Here is a 23,267-nt window from a genome sequence, read left to right on the forward strand (position 1 = left end):
AGCCTGTCTCCTGGCATAAATACATTGAAAAATATGCTGGTGCTACTGATGAGCGAATCAATTCTACACAAATCAAATTCATTATGAATTTCCAAGGGGATTCTAGTTTCTGGGAATCTGAAACTTTCACTCTCACTGTTTATCAATGCCTAGAGGTTTACAATATTATCACTGACTAAAGAAATACCCCTATTAAAATAGAACTTTTAATTCCTACCTTGAAAAAGACCTCATCATTTTCACTATAGATTTCATATATCAGCAACAATACTCTTCATATGGGTTATATTCAGTTAGATGGGATCAAGATGGGGCTTGGATATTTTTATATCTATATCTATCTATCTATCTATCTATCTATCTATCTATCTATCTATCTATCTATCATATGGGGACTGGAAGACCTCCGAAGGAAGCCAGGGAGATAGAAAGATAATGTAGGAGTCTAACATGTATAAGTACTGTAGATAATATAGGATCCACCATTCACAATAGGTGATTGTCAAATCTTATCTATTCCATCCTTGTACAATGACCTCTGCACAGGTCACAGAGAATTTCTAGTCAATGAGTCACCTCCTGACTATTGGATCTAAAGGGTATATTACACCAGCCAATTCTGCAGGCGATTGTTGGGAAGGAATCGTTCCTTACATGCAGTCAGGAGATAACTACCATAGCGGCAGACCATGTGACTGCTTTGGGGCCCAGGGCAAGAGGGGGCCCAGTCTTAGTTGGGATTATCTCCTCTTCTACTGGGAGTGAAAACTTGTTCAGGACTCTACCCTCTAAAGGAACCCTTCTGTCCTGTGTGGGGGGCCTGGTTTGATCCTTGCTATGGGGCTCTTACTTCTCTATGTACGCCACTGCATGCAGTGATCTCCTTCACAGCATGGGGACTGACTGGGAACTTAAAGTGGCCCTGGAAAAAACCTAAAGTGGCCCCATGTTGTAGGTGGGTCCATACTGACAGAAATTGGGCCAACACAAGTAGGTAGGGCCAACAGAAGTAGGTGGGGCCAGCAATACCATAGTGCAGAACAAAATACCGTCCCAGCAGAACCAAACACCACAGTGCAACACAATATACTGCCCACTACGCTGCAGTATTCAACTGTACCACCTTCCTGAGGATAGCAATACAGTTGAATTCAGAAGGGCACCTGTAGCTACTAGCTGCTGGCCAAGTACATAAGTGCTTGATGCTCCTACATTAATTAATGTTGAGAGCATCAGATCTTTGTGTTCCTGGCTGGTGGCCATGAGGCGGCCTTGTGTTGCCCCCCTGGGCATCGGCCCACTGGGAAATTTCCCTGTAGGGTTTATGGCCAGTCCACCCCTGCTAAGACCTGATTGCTTTGGGCCCTACTCTACCTCTCTGTAAATCTGACAGATCATGATCCATTAGATGCCATACTACTGAAGCTTTGCTTTTACAGGGAGAAAGCTCAGTAATATACTGCCACACAGGAGCAGGGAGCGCCTACGGCACTTTAATACTGAGCCACAAAGATTTTGTATACCAGTACAGTGTCATGGCATGTCATCATTCATAGGGCATATAGAAGTTAAATGGCCGCACATGTGAAATGTAAGAAACAAATGACTATATTAGGGTTGTCACAATACCAAAATTTTTATTCGATTTCTATACCATAAAAAAATATTGCGATACTCTATACCATTCGGTACCATGCAAAAAAATAAATAAAACACCAATAAAGTCGCATGCATTACGCATTTTATGGAACGTCCGACCCATAATAAAACATTTTTTGGGGGGAGAGGGGACTAAAAAATGGCGAATCGCGTAGGTTTTATAATTTTTTTTTTCTGTTACGGCATTCACCGCATAGGAGATATTTTAAAATATTTTAATAGTTTGGACTTTTCATACATGGCCATATGTAATATGTTTATTTATTTATTGTTTATATATTTTACTAGCAGAAGGACCCGGCTTTGCACGGGTATATTTCATCCATTTCATTTAATGTTTGCGTGTGTCGTTAGAAGATATCAACAGTATCCCCCATAACAGTGATCTCTAGAGCACCCCGCCCCCTTAACAGTGAACTCCACAGTCCCTCACCCCTTAACACTGCCCCCCCCCACAGTGCCCCCCACCTTAAAATGGGACCTCCACAGCAGTCCATCTCCTTAACTTTGACCTTCACAGCAGCCTGCCCATTTAACAGTGAGTTTCACAGCACCCCACTCCCTTGATATTGACCACTTCAGGGGCCTGCCCCCTTAACAGTGACCTCTACAGCACCCCGCCCCTTAACACTGACCTTCATAGAGGACCGTCCCCTTATCTGTGACCTCCACTGTTCCTTGCCCCTTAACAGAGACCTCCACAGCACCCGTTCCTTTAACAGTGACCTACACAGTACCCCGCTCTCTTAACAGTGACCTCACAGTATCCTGCTGCATTAACAGTGACCTCCACAGCAGCTGCCCCTTTAAGAGAGTCCCCTGCATCCTTAACAGTGACCTCCACAGTGCCCCCCCACTTTAACAGTGATCTCCACAGCAGCCTGCCCCTTAACAGCAACATCCACAGTGAACGCCTCTTTAACAGTGACCTCCACAGTGCCAGCCCCTTTAACAGTGACCTCCACAGCAGCTGCCCCTTAAATAGTGGCCCCTGCCACCTTAACATTGTCATCCACAGCTCCCTGCCCCTTTAAAGTTGACCTACCGCAGTGAAGAAAAATGGTTGGGTTGTTATGGAAACCTGGAGTAAAACTGTGTGTATGTGGAGACTAAGGGCCTGCGAGCTTCTATTGGCCGATAAAGGTCATGTTACCATGTGTATGGCAGTTGGGATATGAGTGAAAGACTTGCAGGCTTCTATTGGCTAATGCGGGTCATTTTTTTTAAATATCTCAGGAACAGTACATCCTAGAGAGCTGAGACCCGGACACCTGATGTACCTGTGTGCCAAATTTGGTGCAGATCGGTCTAGTCGTTTGGTTGCGCATAAAGAACAGACAGACAAAAACTCATTTTTATATACACTGCTCAAAAAAATAAAGGGAACACAAAAATAACACATCCTAGATTTGAATTAATTAAATATTCTTCTGAAATACTTTGTTCTTTACATAGTTGAATGTGCTGACAACAAAATCACACAAAAATTTAAATCAAATTTTGCAACCCATGGAGGTCTGGATTTGGAGTCACACTCAAAATTAAAGTGGAAAAACACACTACAGGCTGATCCAACTTTGATGTAATGTCCTTAAAACAAGTCAAAATGAGGCTCAGTAGTGTGTGTGGCCTCCATGTGCCTGTATGACCTCCCTACAACGCCTGTGCATGCTCCTGATGAGGTGGCGGACGGTCTTCTGAGGGATCTCCTCCAAGACCTGGACTAAAGCATCTGCCAACTCCTGGACAGTCTGTGGTGCAATGTGAACCTGCTTTCATCTGTGAAGAGCACAGGGCGCCAGTGGCGAATTTGCCAATCTTAGTGTTCTCTGGCAAATGCCAAACGTCCTGCAAGGTGTTGGGCTGTAAGCACAACCCCCACCTGTAGACGTCGGGCCCTCATATCACCCTCATGGAGTCTGTTTCTGACCGTTTGAGCAGACACATGCACATTTGTGGCCTGCTGGAGGTCATTTTGCAGGGATCTGGCAGTGCTCCTCCTGTTCCTCCTTGCACAAAGGCGGAGGTAGGGGTCCTGCTGCTGGGTTGTTGCCCTCCTACGGCCTCCTCCACATCTCCTGATGTACTGGCCTGTCTCCTGGTAGCGCCTCCATGCTCTGGACACTACGCTGACAGACACAGCAAACCTTCTTGCCACAGCTCGCATTGATGTGCCATCCTGGATAAGCTGCACTACCTGAGCCACTTGTGTGGGTTGTAGACTCCGTCTCATGCTACCACTAGAGTGAAAGCACCGGCAGCATTCAAAAGTGACCAAAACATCAGCCAGGAAGCATAGGAACTGAGAAGTGGTCTGTGGTCACCACCTGCAGAACCACTCCTTTATTGGGGGTGTCTTGCTAATTGCCTATAATTTCCACCTGTTGTCTATCCCATTTGCACAACAGCATGTGAAATTGATTGTCACTCAGTGTTGCTTCCTAAGTGGACAGTTTGATTTCACAGAAGTGTGATTGACTTGGAGTTACATTGTGTTGTTTAAGTGTTTCCTTTATTTTTTTGAGCAGTGTATAAAAGAGATATGTAAAATGGGGAAAGGGGGTGATTTATTTATTTTTACTTTCTATTTAGAAACTATTTCCCTTAGGGACTAGAACCTGAGATCTTTTAATCCCTTGTCCTATTCACCCTAATAGAGCGGCACCTGAGGGGTTAACTGCCACTGATCGCAGCTCCCTGTCATAGAGGTCGGGTGCCGGCTATGTGATTCTGCAGCCGGAACCCGCCTCCTAGATTTGTATTAATGAGTTACTTATCTTCATTGGTGGAGCAGTTGCCACAGCCCCTCCGCTCCTCCACCCCTCTCTCTTCTCATTGATGGCAGCGGCAGCAGCAGCACAGGGGAAAGGGAGAGACTGCTTCCTTCTCCCCTGTGCTGCTGAAGGAACATGGTGCGGGCTGAGAGCAGCGCACTCCATGTTCTCTGATACTAGGCTGCACAGTAGCACAGCCTAGTATCGGTAAATGGCAAATCCCGGTATCGAATCGATACTGGTACAAAAGTATCGATTGGATATTGATAATTTAATACCTGGTGCAACCCTAATATATATATATATATATATATATATATATATATATATATATATATATATAAATATATACAGTACAGACCAAAAGTTTGGACACACCTTCTCATTCAAAGAGTTTTCTTTATTTTTATGACTATGAAAATTGTAGATTCACCCTAAAGGCATCAAAACTATGAATTAACACATGTGGAATTATATACATAACAAACAAGTGTGAAACAACTGAAAATATGTCATATTCTAGGTTCTTCAAAGTAGCCACCTTTTGCTTTGATTACTGCTTTGCACACTCTTGGCATTCTCTTGATGAGCTTCAAGAGGTAGTCCCCTGAAATGGTTTTCACTTCACAGGTGTGCCCTGTCAGGTTTAATAAGTGGGATTTCTTGCCTTATAAATGGGGTTGGGACCATCAGTTGCGTTGAGGAGAAGTCAGGTGGACACACAGCTGATAGTCCTACTGAATAGACTGTTAGAATTTGTATTATGGCAAAAAAAAAGCAGCTAAGTAAAGAAAAACGAGTGGCCATCATTACTTTAAGAAATGAAGGTCAGTCAGTCAGCCGAAAAATTGGGAAAACTTTGAAAGTAAGGGCTATTTGACCATGAAGGAGAGTGATGGGGTGCTGCGCCAGATGACCTGGCCTCCACAGTCACCGGACCTGAACCCAATCGAGATGGTTTGGGGTGAGCTGGACCGCAGAGTGAAGGCAAAAGAGTCAAAAAGTGCTAAGCATCTCTGGGAACTCCTTCTAAACTGTTGGAAGACCATTTCAGGGGACTACCTCTTGAAGCTCATGAAGAGAATGCCAAGAGTGTGCAAAGCAGTAATCAAAGCAAAAGGTGGCTACTTTGAAGAACCTAGAATATGACATATTTTCAGTTGTTTCACACTTGTTTGTTATGTATATAATTCCACATGTGTTAATTCATAGTTTTGATGCCTTCATAGTCATGAAAATAAAGAAAACTCTTTGAATGAGAAGGTGTGTCCAAACTTTTGGTCTGTACTGTGTATATATATATATATATATATATATATATATATATATCTGTCACTTTCTGATTCACCAGTATGTAATATCAAGTGTTGTGTATCTTACCCCTCTCATTATTCTTTCCCGCAGTTCTGCCTGAGTCAGCGGTCTCTCCTCTTCATCTGCGGTCGGGGAGTCACTGTCGCTGTCATACTCATCTCTTTATAAAACATGAGAAATATAAAATTTGTTCCAATCATTATACATAAAATTATCACATTTAAATTATCATAAATTAGCACCTTGTCATCACATAAGAAGCCTCTAAACAGCCACCTTCGCACAGGATGATAATAGTTTTTTCCTTTATGCTGAAAGGGACATCGTTACAAACCTAAGTTATAAATTATCTGTGAATAGTCATGTGGGTTGTCCTAGACTTAGAAGTAGGCATGCAGTTGTAATACCCCGGAGTGGTATTACCATTTCTGAACTGTGCTACTGTCTCTAATGGTCTCATATTAATGCCATCTGTGTATTTATTTCCAGATCCTTCACATTGTGCATTCATAATGTTGCTATAAAACAGTTTTGTACATGTATTGTACCTGGTTCACCAATAGGTGGCAGTATATATGGCAGAGATATCTTTAGTAAGAGTGGAATTTACCATTCCATTCTCCCCCCCCCCCCTCCTTTGGGCAGAAGTAGGTCAGTCCTGTTTCTTGCAGTTCTAATTAGTTCCAGTTTAGACTCCATATTGGAGCTGAGAATACAAGAAAGATATAGCAGCCAGAGGAAAGTGTTGTTCGGCTGGAGCAGGAGCCACAAAAGGGAAGTAGCTTGTAGAGCACCCGGACTCTATGCTAATTCACCTTACTGAGTGTCAGGAGGGAATAACAGTTGAAGGTACTCCAATCCAAGGATACCAGAACCGACCGAAAGTCCAGTAGGCAGACCCAAGCAGAGTTTAGCACAGCAGAGAGAAAGCAAGCTGAGTTATTAAGCAAGCCTGTCAGTCCAGCATAGAAAGAGAGAAAGCAGAGTTATCAAGTTTTCCTGCCAGTTTATGCCAAAGCCTGCTGGAACTAAGAGAAATCCTGAATGTAAGAAAAAGCCTGAATATTGTCTGGAATCAAGGTTATCCAAGTAAAGCTGCTGTTAAAGTTTACCAAGGTCTGGACTCAAGTTATTCTTCATCCCCTAACTCAACAATGCCCTCTTTATTTGCTTCGGAGCCTAAGCCTGGTGCCCCGCTGTATCCAGGAAGGAGCACCGTGACACATATAGGCTGCACCACACCACTCTGCATTCCTAGAGACCTGGGAAACGATCTGCCCTGGGTGGCAGCACGTTGCACAGTCCTCTAGGTATACTAGCAAGCCAGTACTGCATGACTGCTCCTGAGACTGGGACAACCCCCAATGACTATTAACAGATAACTTGAGCAACTATACAATGCTATGGCCAGAGTTTAGGGGCCGTAAAGGGGTTTTCCTGAAATAGAATATTGATGATTTACCCCTGAAAGGTCATCGCTATCTGATCGGTGGGGGGTTAACTCCTGGTACGCTCCGATGAGTGGTGCAGCCACTTCCTGACATCCGGTTCATCGGTCACATGGCCTAAGTGCAGCTCAGTCCCATTAAAGTGAATAGTTCTGGGCTGCAATTCCAAGCATAGCCACAATACAACGTACAACGCTGTGCTTGATATTCTGTGAGGAGGCTGCTGCACTCATCAGAGCACTGTTGCCTCTTTAAGCGGCTGATCAGCACAGTGTCAGAACCCCCACCAATCAGACACTGATGACCTATTTCAGTGGTCGTCAAACCGCGGCTCGCGAGCCACAAGCGGCTCTTTAGCCCCTTGAATGCGGCCCTTACAGGGGTCCCCCAGCGCCGGCCTGCAATACTAGCGCTGCTAAGTTTTCTAACTCCGCTACGCTAAGCGCAGCTGCGCATTGAGTTATGGAAAGGAGGGGGTCTCCCCGCCGGCGGCTGCTCTGAGCCCCGCTCTGCCTGCCTCTTTAAGAGACTCGAGCGGTGGCTGTGAGTGAGCGTCTGACGTTGCCACAGCTCCACCCCCAGAGCAGAGAAGAAGAAGGAGCGAGCAGCGCCAGCGGCAGCCAGCCACAGCCCAGACTCTGCCAGGGAAGGCCACCCACACAAAGAAGAATCTTCTGAGACTGTGACAGGAGGCAGCCAGGTAGGTAGGTTGATTAATTCTAACAACTTAGTTACTGGATCCCATTCCCACCATCTCACCCGTTCCAGTAGTGCCAGCCAGTGTACTAGCCCGCCCTGGTTCTGTTTTTTGGACTGGAGAAATGTGCATTGGATTGGGGGGGGGGGGGGGGAGTGTCATGAGAGAGATGTCTGTGCATGTGCTGGCACTGGCACTGCTGGAGAAATGTGCCATGGGGCCGCCTTGGTTCTGTTTGAACTGGAGAAATGTGCATGGGGGTGGGGGAGTCATGAGAGAGATGTGACAGAACCAGGGTGGCCCCATGGCACATTTCTCAAGAAGTGCCAACACATGCACAGACATCTATTTCATGACCCCCCCCCCCCATGCACATTTCTCCAGTCCACACAGAACCAGGGCGGCCGCGGCCCCATGGCACATTTCTCCAGCAGTGCCAGCACATGCACAGACATCTCAGATTCATGAGAGAGATGTCTGTGCATGTGCTGGCACTGGCACTGCTGGAGAAATGTGCCATGGGGCCGCCCTGGTTCTGTTTGGACTGGAGAAATGTGCATGGGGGGGGGGGGCCTTATTGTTTTTCGCCCCAGGGCCCCATTTCACCTAGCAAAGCTGGAGAGGGCGTGTACATCTCATATCACCCATATTTCCTCCCACTATTAGGAACCTCCTCCTTCCAAACGTCGGAACGTGCTGCGTCACAACAGGAAGTGACGAGGGTAGTGAAAGTTCCCGGGTAGGGAAAAAATTTGGCTCTTAAAAGAAATTTCAATTGCGGTTTTGTTGATATTTGGCTCAGATGACTAAAAAGTTTGCCCACCACTGACCTATTCTGAAGATAGGCCATCAATATTCTACTCTAGGAAGACCTCTTTAAAAGTGATGACAATTCCCCTTCCATCGGGTTCCTTTCTGGGTAATATGGACATTCACCGCAATTGAGATTTGCATGTTAAACTTTACCACAACTGGTTAAATGAATTACATGTATGGACTTCTATGTATAGGCGAGTCTTGCCCAGAGTTTGCCTAAGAATATAAAGCAGTGTTAAACATTTGGAATACTTAATTTGTGATAGCCATGTGCAAATTACTCTCAATTTACTTTTACTTGAATTATAAAGAGGCAGCGATGTACAAAATTAATGTAATTAATTTCATAGACGGTTACCATCCACAAATGTGCAAGGCTTAAACATAAACTATAATTATGTTGTGTCTATACAGCAATAACTTTTAAGCTTCATAAATCACTACTGCCAGTCCTTCACATGCTACATAATAAAGTATTTCACACATTAACACATTCTATCTATCTGTCTGTCTATCTATCTGTCTATCTATATAAGAAAAATGGCAGCACCAGACACAGAAAAGTAAGAAGGTAAAAAAAGAAGTACAAGCCTAACGGGACTAGACCAATGCCCAAAAAAGATGCAAAAAGGTGACTACCACATGGGTGAATAAACATTTTCCTTAACTTTTTTGAGTGTGCTGCCTTTTTGCATCTCTTTATCTATCTACTGTATCTATCTATCTCTATCCATCTTCTATCTATTTCAATCCATCATCTATCTATCGATCTATCCATCACAAAACATAATGATGTGTCATGTTTCATGGAATTGTGGTCACACCTGTAGGGGTGTAGAAGTTTTATTGTCATACTTTTTCCTAACTGGATCACCTCAAGAAGAATCAGCACGTCAGGCTTTTTCACACTGTGTCTGCAGTGTACATTAACTATAGGCCAAAATGATACCAAAAAAGTGTAGAGTTAAAAAGAACCTTTCGCCACTCCTGACATCCCTGTTGTAATAGCTTCATGCATTCCCCATGTAATATGTATTCTCCATACAATTCTGGAGTATCTATTTTTATAGCTCTTTAAGAAGAATACTCACCCTGTGCCAGGTGGTTGTATCTCAAAGACTGGTGGGTGCAGGTCAACCAACTGTCCCAGAAGAACTCGGGCTGTTTCTTGCGGGTCATATGGTTTGTCATAGTTCTGAAACCACAGCAGAATCACAGAAAAGTAAGTATTCTATATGATAGGTGGACATCATATGCATCTTTAGGACACTCCAGCAATATTTGTTCATAGAAGTTTGGCTTCCCCTCTTATGTTCACACAATAATACCAGCTCTTCCACGCAAGACCCGAAGGGGACTAAGCACAGCTATTCATATAGAAGAACCTCACAGACAGCAGTACCCCTTCAGTAGGCTGATCTGCAGGGTTCCGATCAACCTACCCTAAAGATGATATTTCTGTATGAATTTTTGAACAGCCAGCACCTGGACTGAACACTAATTAATTCAACTGAATGGGTATCTCCACAAGAGTGATTTTACACATGGACTATTCCCATGTGCCAAGAAAATTACAGCATACACTATCTTACTCTGATTTTCAAGCATGACTTATTCGCTTAAAGGGATATTCCTGGTTTTTTTCATGTATTTGTTTAAATAATGGAAATTATACAATTGTCAAATATATGTATTTATATATAAATATATATTTAGATAAAATATATAAATAATTATTTAAAATACATGTATTTACAAATTTGCTCACATATCATTCTTATATCAGGTTGTGCTTCATAATATATAGTATGTGTGCTGGGTCAGCACACAGGACATTTCCGTGGGATAACTACATAGATAGAACTAATGGAAGAAACCATTGTGGCTATTACAACTACTTCATTGTACGTGTGCCTGCTTGTTTCCAGGTGATTTGTAAAATGGCTGCTTGTCTCTAGGTGGTGCTGTTATGTTCTTAATGTCGTCCTGTCGTCTATCTGATAGGAGCCTACTATCCCATCAATGTTTAAAGGGGTTTTCCTAGATTTTTATACTGATGACCGATCCTTAGGATACAGTACGTCATCAGTATCTGATCAGTGAGGGTCCGACATCCAGGACCCCCATTGATCAGCTGTTTGAGAAGGCACCGGCGCTCCTGTGCGGGCACCAACCTTCTCTCATCTTTTCCTAGGCCAGCAACGCCACATTAATCGGTCATGTGGCCTAGGAGAAGCTAAGCCCCTTTGAAGTGAATTATTAACATATATATATATATATATATATATATATATATATATATATATATATACACACTGCGTGCAGAATTATTAGGTAAATGAGTATTTTGACCACATCATCCTCTTTATGCATGTTGTCTTACTCCAAGCTGTATAGGCTCGAAAGCCTACTACCAATTAAGCATATTAGGTGATGTGCATCTCTGTAATGAGAAGGGGTGTGGTCTAATGACATCAACACCCTATATTAGGTGTGCATAATTATTAGGCAACTTCCTTTCCTTTGGCAAAATGGGTCAAAAGAAGGACTAGACAGGCTCAGAAAAGTCAAAAATAGTGAGATATCTTGCAGAGGGATGCAGCACTCTTAAAATTGCAAAGCTTCTGAAGCGTGATCATCGAACAATCAAGCGTTTCATTCAAAATAGTCAACAGGGTCGCAAGAAGCGTGTGGAAAAACCAAGGAGCAAAATAACTGCCCATGAACTGAGAAAAGTCAAGCGTGCAGCTGCCAAGATGCCACTTGCCACCAGTTTGGCCATATTTCAGAGCTGCAACATCACTGGAGTGCCCAAAAGCACAAGGTGTGCAATACTCAGAGACATGGCCAAGGTAAGAAAGGCTGAAAGACGACCACCACTGAACAAGACACACAAGTTGAAACGTCAAGACTGGGCCAAGAAATATCTCAAGACTGATTTTTCTAAGGTTTTATGGACTGATGAAATGAGAGTGAGTCTTGATGGGCCAGATGGATGGGCCCATGGCTGGATTGGTAAAGGGCAGAGAGCTCCAGTCCGACTCAGACGCCAGCAAGGTGGAGGTGGAGTACTGGTTTGGGCTGGTATCATCAAAGATGAGCTTGTGGGGCCTTTTCGGGTTGAGGATGGAGTCAAGCTCAACTCCCAGTCCTACTGCCAGTTTCTGGAAGACACCTTCTTCAAGCAGTGGTACAGGAAGAAGTCTGCATCCTTCAAGAAAAACATGATTTTCATGCAGGACAATTCTCCATCACACGCGTCCAAGTACTCCACAGCGTGGCTGGCAAGAAAAGGTATAAAAGAAGAAAATCTAATGACATGGCCTCCTTGTTCACCTGATCTGAACCCCATTGAGAACCTGTGGTCCATCATCAAATGTGAGATTTACAAGGAGGGAAAACAGTACACCTCTCTGAACAGTGTCTGGGAGGCTGTGGTTGCTGCTGCACGCAATGTTGATGGTGAACAGATCAAAACACTGACAGAATCCATGGATGGTAGGCTTTTGAGTGTCCTTGCAAAGAAAGGTGGCTATATTGGTCACTGATTTGTTTTTGTTTTGTTTTTGAATGTCAGAAATGTATATTTGTGAATGTTGAGATGTTATATTGGTTTCACTGGTAAAAATAAATAATTGAAATGGGTATATATTTGTTTTTTGTTATGTTGCCTAATAATTATGCGCAGTAATAGTCACCTGCACACACAGATATCCCCCTAAAATAGCTAAAACTAAAAACATACTAAAAACTACTTCCAAAAATATCCAGCTTTGATATTAATGAATTTTTGGGTTCATTGAGAACATGGTTGTTGTTCAATAATAAAATTAATCCTCAAAAATACAACTTGCCTAATAATTCTGCACTCCCTGTATATATATCAAAATGATAAAGAACAGTAGTAATAAAAAAAAATCTAATGATGTAGAAATTATATTTTACAATCAAAAGAGGCTAATGATTTACTTTATTATTAAAAAGATCATACTGTTCTTTTCCATGATATTCTCGTGGAGGTTGTATATCCAGTCATTTAGTTCATTGCAATCCAATAATACTTTAGATAAGACAACGACACAGGGCCTGACAAAAATCCTTCATGAATACAAATGTGCTCAATTAGTAGTGGTGATTGGGTGTTGCTTTCATTGACTTTATTGGTGCAGCAATAATGATGGTGGTTGGGGGCTCTGGGAGTTCATATTTCTAGAGGCCACATGGTATAAAGTAGGCTTTACTGATCTATGCATGCATATCAAATGGGTTCAATCCAAGCAGATTGAACACAATGGAAATGGTTATTTCGACCTTGAGAAAAGAGTGGAAGAAAGCTAAGCCACTTGAGAATATAAGAAATGAACTGAGATTGTATTCTTATATGATGGTCACACTCTCAGCCGGCTGCTAGTGTGTTCTCACAAGGAAATGTGCTAGACTGAGTACATTTTGTAAGACATGCTTCGTCCTTGATAGCGTATTATCCATTCTAACCATGCCTTGCACTAAGTGATGTTCCTACATGTAGTGATCAGGTTGTTCCATTTACCTTGGAGTCGAGGAAGGACTGAGCGGCCAGAAGCTCGTTAGTTTTCTGCTCAATGAGGCCTAGATACTGCATTATGTTTGCTTCGCGAATGCTAGATGAAGTGCCCAACATTTCGTCCAGGACAGAACGGTCACAATTTATCTTCTTGAACAAGGAATCGATTCCTAAGGAATAAGCATCATTATTGTAATAGAAAGTAGAAGTTCAGCTTAGTTATTTACACGTAAATGCATGCAGGTATCTGAGCGGTATGAAGAAGTACAACACGGAGAGCATAATGGAAAAGATTGAGGTCACTATGGATTATGATCACTGTTAATAATATTTTATATTCTCAATCACGTCACTAATAAGTAGAACTTACAAGGTATAAGGAGCGCCTAGCGATTGGCCATTCCCCAAAGCAGGAGCTTCTGTCATTCTCCTTGGTTGGCCGTGGAGAGATCTCAATCTCTATACACCGCAAGCATACAAGCGGCGGATGCTGAGTAACAGCTACTAATATAGCAGGGTTCCCAACTAGCCACAGCCAGTATCCGAGATGTCAACCCATCAATAGCCAAAAGGTAGTGCATGAGATATTAACATACTAATGCATACTAGTGATCACACCCCTATCAGAGGAGTGCCATAAACTTTTAGACCACATAGCACCATATTTTAACCACATATGGTTCCATTATTTAGCCCATTCCGGTACCAAAATTGGAAAATGAACCGAACCACCCGTAAAGTTCTCAATAATAATCCACTCTCCGGTGAATGAGGAGGGAAGCAACAAACAATCATACCGTGAATATCACAAGGATCATATATTGTCACACACCTTCCTATCACCCAGGGTGTCCAGATTTACTCAAAATTCCTTGCACTAAACACAATATTACTGTCATGGGGTCACATGTTTTTTCTTGCATTACTGTCATGGGGGTCACATATTTTTTCCTGCATTACTGACAGTTCGTGAATCAGTCCAACATCACTGCTGACTATCTAGATGTACTCTATACCATCCTGTAGGAAACAACTATATGAGATGTCATCATTAAGACCATCTGGTCGAACCGTTCTGAGACGGAAGGTCCATTGAGCGTCTTTCTGTAATAGACGTTTGTCAATGTCACCGCTCCTCAGTGATGGTTTGATCACCTCAATGCCCTGAAAGCTAATTCTTGCCACACCGTCATCATGGCACTCCTCCATGTGATGTGCGATAGGGGTGTCAGCCTTATTACGTATGTCACCCAGATGCTCTCCAATCCGTCTTCTGAACTCTCTCAGGGTTTTCCCCACATATTGAATCCCACATGAGCAGGTGGTGAGATATATCAACCCCACAGTCTTACAGTTAATAAATGTTCTGATGTCATACGACTATGGATTATGAATTAATATACCTTCATATATTTCTAATTTTGCTTTGAAATCATGTTTATTTTATTTTTATTATTTTATTTATTTATTTTAATTTATGAGATAAAATAAAAATTATTTCAAAGCAAAATTAGAAATATCTGAAGGTAGATTAAGCAGACAGTAAACTCACATGGTAACCATATACGTTTAAAGATTCATGCTGCCCGAAGCATGGGCCGCATGAAATCCCGTCAGGTTCCTATGTTAAAAACCTATGATTCCTGTGAAATGCTGAGGCGTTTCAGAGCATAACATACAGTAGCCCTGTTATGAGTGAATGTCAGAATATCCTGCTGCCAGCGCTTCAGGTTTCTTTTAACCCCTTCGGGACCCAGCCAATGTTTGCTTTTTCATTTTCATTTTTCTCCTTCATCACTTCCAAGGGCCATAACCTTTTTTTTGCTTTTCACACACGGTGAGTACAATAAAGGAATTCAAGAGGGGCCTGGATGTATTTCTGGAGCGTAATAATATTACAGGCTATAGCTACTAGAGAGGGGTCATTGATCCAGGAAGTTATTCTAAATTGCCTGATTGGAGTCGGGAAGGAATTTTTTATTCCCCTAAAATGGGGAAAATTGGCTTCTACCTCAGTTTTTTTTTTTTTGCCTTCCTCTGGATCAACTTGCAGGATAACAGGCCGAACTGGATGGACAAATGTCTTTTTTCGGCCTTATGTACTATGTTACTATGTTACATAGATGGATAAGAGTTTGTTTTTTTGCGGGATAAGTTGTATAATTGAATGTCATCATTTAATTTATCATGTACTGAAAAAAGGGAAAACAATATTATGGGGTGAAACTGAAATGTAAATTCTGCAACTGAATTTTGTTTTTACGGTGTTCACTGTTTGCTAAAAATGACACAATGCCCTTATTCTATGGCAATACAAAATTTAGATAGCGCGGCTTCCATGTGTTCAGAGCCGCGCTCTGCTGCCTTAGGTTGTCCCAGCATGCCATCTGCTTGTCGGCGGTGTTATTACAGCTTACATTTGCCTGTCATGTCTTGATACATTCTGGTTATGGTTGTGTAGTATTACAGTGATTTAAAAAAAAAAAGGGGGGGGAAGGGGTGTTACAGGAAAAGAAAATAATAATAAATTAAAGGGGCTAAAATGTTGAGGAGTGTTTTTACGTATACCCGGTATTGTTACATCATAGGATGGGGCAGTACATAGGCTACAGTCAGGTCCATAAATATTGGGACATCGACACAATTCTAACATTTTTGGCTCTATACACCACCACAATGGATTTGAAATGAAACTAACAAGATGTGCTTTAACTGCAGACTGACAGCTTTAATTTGAGGGTATTTACATCCAAATCAGGTGAACGGTGTAGGAATTACAACAGTTTGCATATGTGCCTCCCACTTGTTAAGGGACCAAAAGTAATGCAACATAATAATAATCATAAATCAAACTTTCACTTTTTAATACTTGGTTGCAAATCTCTTGTAGTAAATTACAGCCTGAAGTCTGGAACGCATAGACATCACCAGACGCTGGGTTTCATCCCTGGTGATGCTCTGCCAGGCCTCTACTGCAACTGTCTTCAGTTCCTGCTTGTTCTTGGGGCATTTTACCTTCAGTTTTGTCTTCAGCAAGTGAAATGCATGCTCAATCGGATTGAGGTCAGGTCATTGACTTGGCCATTGCATAACATTCCACTTCTTTCCCTTAAAAAACTCTTTGGTTGCTTTTGCAGTATGCTTTGGGTCATTGTCCATCTGCACTGTGAAGTGCCGTCCAATGAGTTCTGAAGCATTTGGCTAAATATGAGCAGATAATATTGCCCGAAACACTTCAGAATTCATCCTGCTGATTTTGTCAGCAGTCACATCATCAATAAATACAAGAGAACCAGCTCCATTGGCAGCCATACATGCCCATGCCATGACACTACCACCACCATGCTTCACTGATGAGGTGGTATGCTTAGGATAATGAGCAGTTCCTTTCCTTCTTCATACACTTCTCTTGTCATCACTCTGGTACAAGTTGATCTTGGTCTCATCTGTCCATAGGATGTTGTTCCAGAACTGTGAAGGCTTTTTTAGATGTCATTTGGCAAACCCTAATCTGGCCTTCCTGTTTTTGAGTCTCATCAATGGTTTACATCTTGTGGCGAACCCTCTGTAATCACTCTGGTGAAGTCTACTCTTGATTGTTGACTTTGACACACATACACCTACGTCCTGGAGAGTGTTTTTGATCTGGCCAACTGTTGTGAAGGGTGTTTTCTTCACCAGGGAAAGAATTCTTCGGTCATCCACCACAGTTGTTTTCCGTGGTCCTCCGGGTCTTTTTGTCGCTGAGCTCACCGGGACATTTCTTCTTTTTAAGGATGTTCCAAACAGTTGTTTTGGCCAGGCCTAATGTTTTTGCTATCTCTCTGATAGGTTTGTTTTGTTTTTTTCAGCCTAATGATGGCTTGCTTCACTGATAGTGACAGCTCTTTGGATCTCATCTTGAGAGTTGACAGCAACAGATTCCAAATGCAAATAGCACACTTGAAATGAACTCTGGACCTTTTATTTGCTCATTGTAATTGGGATAATGAGGGAATAACACACACCTGGCCATGGAACAGCCGAGAAGCCAATTGTCCCATTACTTTTGTTCCCTTAACAAGTGGGAGGCACATATGCAAACTGTTGTAATTCCTACACCGTTCACCTGATTTGGATATAAATACTCTCAAATTAAAGCTGACAGTCTGCAGTTAAAGCACATCTTGTTCGTTTCATTTCAAATCCATTGTGGTGGTGTATAGAGCCAAAAGTGTTAGAATTGTGTCGATGTCCCAATATTTATGGACCTGGCTGTATATTCAGTCCCATCAGGCTTATGTCTGGCTGCACAGGGACCTTGGTTGCATTGCTTTTCCTGATTCATGAATTTAAGTGACTTACTGTGGTCTTTTGTCCTCTCAGTCTGGCCGGCGGTATGTCGGCTCCTTTAGGTAAGCAAGCACCACCGCACCGGAACGTTTTCTGCCTGGCATCATCGGCTCCCCACGCGGCAGTCTCTCAGGTTGCAGGAGTCAGCGCGACTCCGCTCGCGACACATTGTAATGTATAGCACGGGCCGCCGTGCTCGTAGTGAGGCAACGGTGCATACAATGCTGTTTGCTTCTGGTAGGCTCTTGATTGATCTGGTCTGCTGGAGCCTCCAGGAAGCAGGTGATAGTGGTACAAAAAAAAAAATAGGAGTTTGGTTTGAGAAAAAAAAAAAAAAAGTTCAATGAATAAGTGTTAAGCAATGGTTAACATTGCTGTATTTGTGCGAGGGGAGGCAGGGCTACGCACGGTTAAAAGGCAGCAGCCTTTACCTGCTGCACGGTCAACGGCAGTTCTGGGGTCAGGAGGGGTCCAGTACTTCCGGGTTAATTCGGCTCCACAGGTCGGGCAGCGTGCGTGTTTGAGCTCTTCGCCGCGACAGCAAGTAAGACGGGGGCTGTTACATGGGACCCATTGGGGTCTGCGGGTATGCGATGCGCCGATCTTTGGTAGGGGAGGCCAGCAGTTCGCAACTTAGGTCCTCTGGGCGGCGGGGCACTCCGGCGCGAGTTGGTGGCTGACGTCAGTGGTGTCAGGCCGCGCCGCTTGTTCTTGCGGGAGCACGCCGCCGCTCAGTGCCGCCTAGCGGATACGGCCAATATCATGCCTCATGGTCTCCGGTGGCCTGGGGGAAGGGTACCATGTCTAGATACATAGGTACAATATGTTAGGGCAGGGTATAGGAACATTGTCATGGTCATGTGGTACACTATAATAAATGAAATAACATAATTTGCTTGTCCCATAGGCAGTGTTGCACTCATGTTGTCTTAGTGGTAGGCGCGTCTAATCACAGCTGCGTATAACACATTCTGAAACATTCGATGGCGCAAAACTTACCTGGCAGCGTATTTACTGTTACCAGGGACACCTGACCACGGCAGGCTGCGGGCATGTCAGGGGTGTAGGTGTCTGCACTAAGCCAGGCACTCCGATGACGGCAGGGGTACTCGCATGCCCGCCGACTATCAGTTCAGCGTAGCTGCAGTCGGCGTGGGGTGCGGGAGCCCTCTGCGGGTCACGTGCATGGCAGCTGATGCTTCCCTGAGGTTGTTACAGGGGGCTGTTCTCGACCATTAAAAAAAAAAAAAAAATTTAAACAATTTATGTTTCCACAGTTACGTGTCACGTCCGTGACACTACAGGCAAATAGACGGTCTGATAAGGTAGGTATCAGTGCCTGGACTACGGCATACAAACGGTCATTTACCCGTCACGTTCTGGGCAGCGGTGAAGGGGTGACCACAAACTGTTCATGCTATCCCCAGGACCTATAGGCGGGAGGGGAATGAAAAAAAAAAAAAAACTTCACTGGCATGTCTGTCACGACCTCAGACATATATAAGTCCTGTCACGACTACGGGCATTCCAAATAAACGCGTCTGTCACGTCCACAGACTTGGCATACAGTCCTGTCACGACTACAGGCATTTTTGTTAAAGCGTCTGTCACGACCACAGACTTAGAAGAAAAAAAACTTGCCATACAGTCCTGTCACGACTACAGGCACGAATCAGCGCATGACATTACATATTCAGGGCTACGCCACAGGTGCTGCCAGGTCATGTCTGTCACGACTACAGACTCGACACCAAGTCCGTCACGGCTTCAGGCAAGTCAGTCACAGACATGGTAAACGACCACCACGATCAGGTCACAGAGTGAGGCCAAGTCATATGGCAGGCAACATTCACCAGCCAAACAGACTACGATTTCCGTCCCGCCTACAGGATTGGTCACGGCAGACCCACAGGTGGCACAATTACGCACGTAGCAGGTGGCGGTTGCACAGTAAAGTCCGCCACAGCAAAGCGCAGGTTGGTTGGGATCCACTGATGATTACGGCGGTCGGGCACATGGGCACGATGTTTGCAGTCATAGTTCGGGGTACGGGGATACTAATGGCTCTCATTTACTGGCCGGTAGGAAGATGTCGCAAGAATTCTGTGAATTCCCGTGAGCCAAGATGAGGTGTCCATGGGAACTATTCAGACATCGCTCACACAGCTACACGCCGTGATCAACAGCATGGCATCATCCATGAAGGACTTACAGGCCAGAATGGAGTCGGTGGAGGCCAGTTCTGCTGCGGCAATGTTGGCGGCACCAACACCAGCGGTAGCTGCGGTAGGGCAGCCCAGCGTTTCTGGTGGGTCTTCTCAGATTCCCACGATCGCCCCTTCCCACTTCATTCCGGCAAATATCAGGCAGGATATATTGGAGGGTAGGGACGTCAATCTGGCATCCCTGCTCATTGCTACACATGAGGCCCCGGACAATAAGACCATAGCATGCGGTGAGGTTTCTGTCATCCTGAAGTCTAAGGATGCCAGGCTAAACAGGAAACTTAACATCCCCGAGTTCGTGCTAGCATTCAGCCTATACCGGGACATCATTTGCACAGCTAACCCGCATAGGAGGGCTGAGCTAGACTTATACATATATAAAGTAGTGGAATTAGGGTATAAGTATGGCGGCACAGCGTTTTTTGATTACCATCGTTCATTCTCGGCTAAAGCGGCAGCCACCCTGACACATCCTGGATTGGTCTAACATAGACACCGAGATGTTTTGTCGCCATTTTGTAGGGCTGAAAGCTCCGACCTGCACCGCCTGCAATTCTTATTCCCACACGGCGGGTTGGTGTTCTAATACAAGCTACGCAGCAGAATCAGTTCAGCCTAGTTCAGCCCCAGGTCCATCTAGTAACAAGTCATCATTCGGGGTCGATAAATTAGGGCGTCCCATCAAATACCTTGGGAAAAGCCAGATATGAAATTATAATTATGCAGTCTGTCATTATAATCAGTGTAGGTTACTACACCTATGTGCGATTTGTTTCAGAGCCCATCCACGCGTAGCACGCCCTCAGAAAAATCAAGGCCCGGCGTGACTAAGCGTGGTTAACGTGGAGCTGCTCGCTCAGTTCTTGTCTGCCCATCCACACCCAGAATGGGTGCAGTTCGTCATCAACGGCTTGATCTACGGCTACCAGACCGGTCTTCTCGCCCTCCCACAGACCACATTTGAGTGCGGAAATTTGCAGTCAGCAGCTAGAGACCCAGAGGCGGTAACACAACTAATCAGCACCGAATTAGACAGGGGTTATTTGATAGGTCCTTTCAGCGAACCTCCCTTTGCATGCTGGAGGGTCAATCCAGTAGGCATTGTGACCGGGAAGTTCAATAATAAAAAACGCCTAATTTATGACTTGTCGGCCCCACATTCATTACAAATACCAAGCTTGAACTCATTAATTCCTTCAGAGGAATTCTCCATGAGATACGCGTCCATAGACAAGGCCGTTCAGGTCATAATAAAATTGGGGAAGGGCACTTGGTTGTCAAAGGCAGATATCACTGATGCATTCAAGTTACTGCCCATCCATCCAGAGTTATGGCAGTGGCACGGCATGAAATGGCAGGGATCTTATTATTTTGCGAACAAATTGACCTTCGGGTCAAAGTCCAGCCCCTGGTTATTTGACCAGTTGGCCAGCGCTCTGCATTGGGTCTTGTCCAACACCTTCAGGGTAAATCATGTTATCCATTATCTGGACGACTTTCTCCTCTTAGAATCCCCAAATCAAGAGCCTCAAGATTTACAGGTCCTGTGTACGGCATTTGAAGACCTTAAAGTTCCATTGGCCCCACACAAGGTCGAAGGTCCTAGCACAGGGATCACCTTTCTAGGCATACACTTAAACACAGTAGACATGAAGGCCAGTCTTCCACAGGACAAGTTGGCCAGAATCAAGGTGGTCGTTCACAGACTAGCCCAAGCAGGGCCGGCCTTAGGTGTTCAGGCGCCCTGTGCAAGCTAACCTTGTGGCGCCCCCCCCCCCCCAAAAAAAAAAAAACACTGCTTGTTGCTGGCATCATGGCATAGGCTGGCTGACTATCCAACCAAGTAGTTACCAGCCCACACACCCCAAAGGCCGGTGTAATGTTATACTTCCCTACTTCGTGAGATTTCCCTACCCTCGTCACTTCCAGTCGCACCGGACATGACGTGAGGAGGTGTGCAGCGCCGCGCAGGCGCACAACGACAGGTTAGGGAAGTTTCACAGCAGAGTGCGCATGCGCCAGGAGCTTCACCAGCGGTTAGGGAAGGGAAAAATTACGTACGGGCCAGTGCTTTTTCCCTACCCTAACCGCTGGTGAGGCTCCCAGCGCATGCGCAGTGTTGGCCGGTGTCCAGCTGAGAACATCCATCCAATCACCGCACCTGTGCACTGGCCCATAATTTTTCGCTACCCTAACCGCCGGCGAGGCTCCCAGCGCATGCGCACTCTGCTGTGAAATTTCCCTAACCCATCGTTGTGCGCAGTGCGCCCCCCCAATATAATAAACATTGGCGCAGTACGCCCCCCCAATATAATAAACATTGGTGGTGCAGTGCACCCCCCCAACACCCCAGTATAATAAACATTGGTGGCGCAGTGCGCCCCCCCAATATAATAAACATTGGTGGCGCAGTGCGCTCCCCCCCAACACCCCAGTATAATAAACATTGGTGGCGCAGTGCGCCCCCCCCAACACCCCAGTATAATAAACATTGGTGGTGCAGTGCGCCCCCCCCAACACCCCAGTATAATAAACATTGGTGGCGCAGTGCGCCCCCCCCCAACACCCCAGTATAATAAACATTGGTGGCGCAGTGCGCCCCCCCTCAATATAATAAACATTGGTGGCGCAGTGGGCAGTGCCAATGAGGGTTAAAAAATAATTAACTCACCTCCTCCAATTGATCGTCTTCTGTTCTTTCTTCATGACCTGTCAAAGGACCTGTGGTGACATCACTGTGCTCATCACATGATCCATCACCATGGTAATGGGTCATGTGATGAGCTCAGTGACGTCACCACAGGTCCTGAAGAAAACAGGAGACCGGCAGCTATGCGATCAACTGGAGGAGGTGAGTTAATTTTTTTTTATTATTTTTTAACCCTCACTGGCACTTCCCACTGTGCCACCAATGTTTCTTATACTGGGGTGTTGGGGGGGGGGGGGGGGGGCGCACTGTGCCACCAACGTTTCTTATACTGGGGTGTTGGGGGGGGGGCCGCACTGTGCCACCGTTTCTTATACTGGGGTGTTGGGGGGGGGGGGGGGGCCGCACTGTGCCACCGTTTCTTATACTGGGGTGTTGGGGGGGGGGGCCGCACTGTGCCACCGTTTCTTATACTGGGGTGTTTGGGGGGGGGGGGCGCACTGTGCCACCAACGTTTCTTATACAAATACAGGAGGCGGGTGCCGGAATCAAATAGCCGTCACCCGACCTCTGTGACAGGGAGCTGCGATCAGCGGCAGTTAACCCCTCAGGTACCGCACCTGAAGGGTTAACTCAACTGCAGCTGATCGCAGCTCCCTGTCACAGAGGTCGGGTGTCGGCTATTTGATTCCGGCACCCGCCTCCTGTATTTGTATTTCAGGTCAGTTATCTTCATTGGTGGCGCAGTGGCCACAGCCCCTCCTCCTCCTCCTGTCTCTTCTTATTGGCAGCGGCGGGGGCAGCAGGCAGGT

The 23,267-nt window shown here is 44.9% G+C and overlaps 1 protein-coding gene across 1 annotated transcript in view; it reads right to left on the reverse strand.

Annotated features, from left to right (window-relative positions):
- The window catches only part of ODAD1 (outer dynein arm docking complex subunit 1), a 179,116-nt gene that overhangs the window by 31,938 nt on the left and 123,911 nt on the right, over positions 1-23,267 (reverse strand). Inside the window, exons 12-14 of the mRNA XM_040415604.1 lie at positions 13,258-13,421; positions 9,800-9,903; positions 5,814-5,907 (exon numbers count right to left, since the gene is read on the reverse strand). Coding sequence (XP_040271538.1) covers positions 5,814-5,907; positions 9,800-9,903; positions 13,258-13,421 — 362 coding nt within the window. The remainder of the gene's footprint in view (positions 1-5,813; positions 5,908-9,799; positions 9,904-13,257; positions 13,422-23,267) is intronic.

Source organism: Bufo bufo, chromosome 1 (assembly GCF_905171765.1).
Source record: "Bufo bufo chromosome 1, aBufBuf1.1, whole genome shotgun sequence".
Taxonomy (NCBI): Eukaryota; Metazoa; Chordata; class Amphibia; order Anura; family Bufonidae; genus Bufo; species Bufo bufo.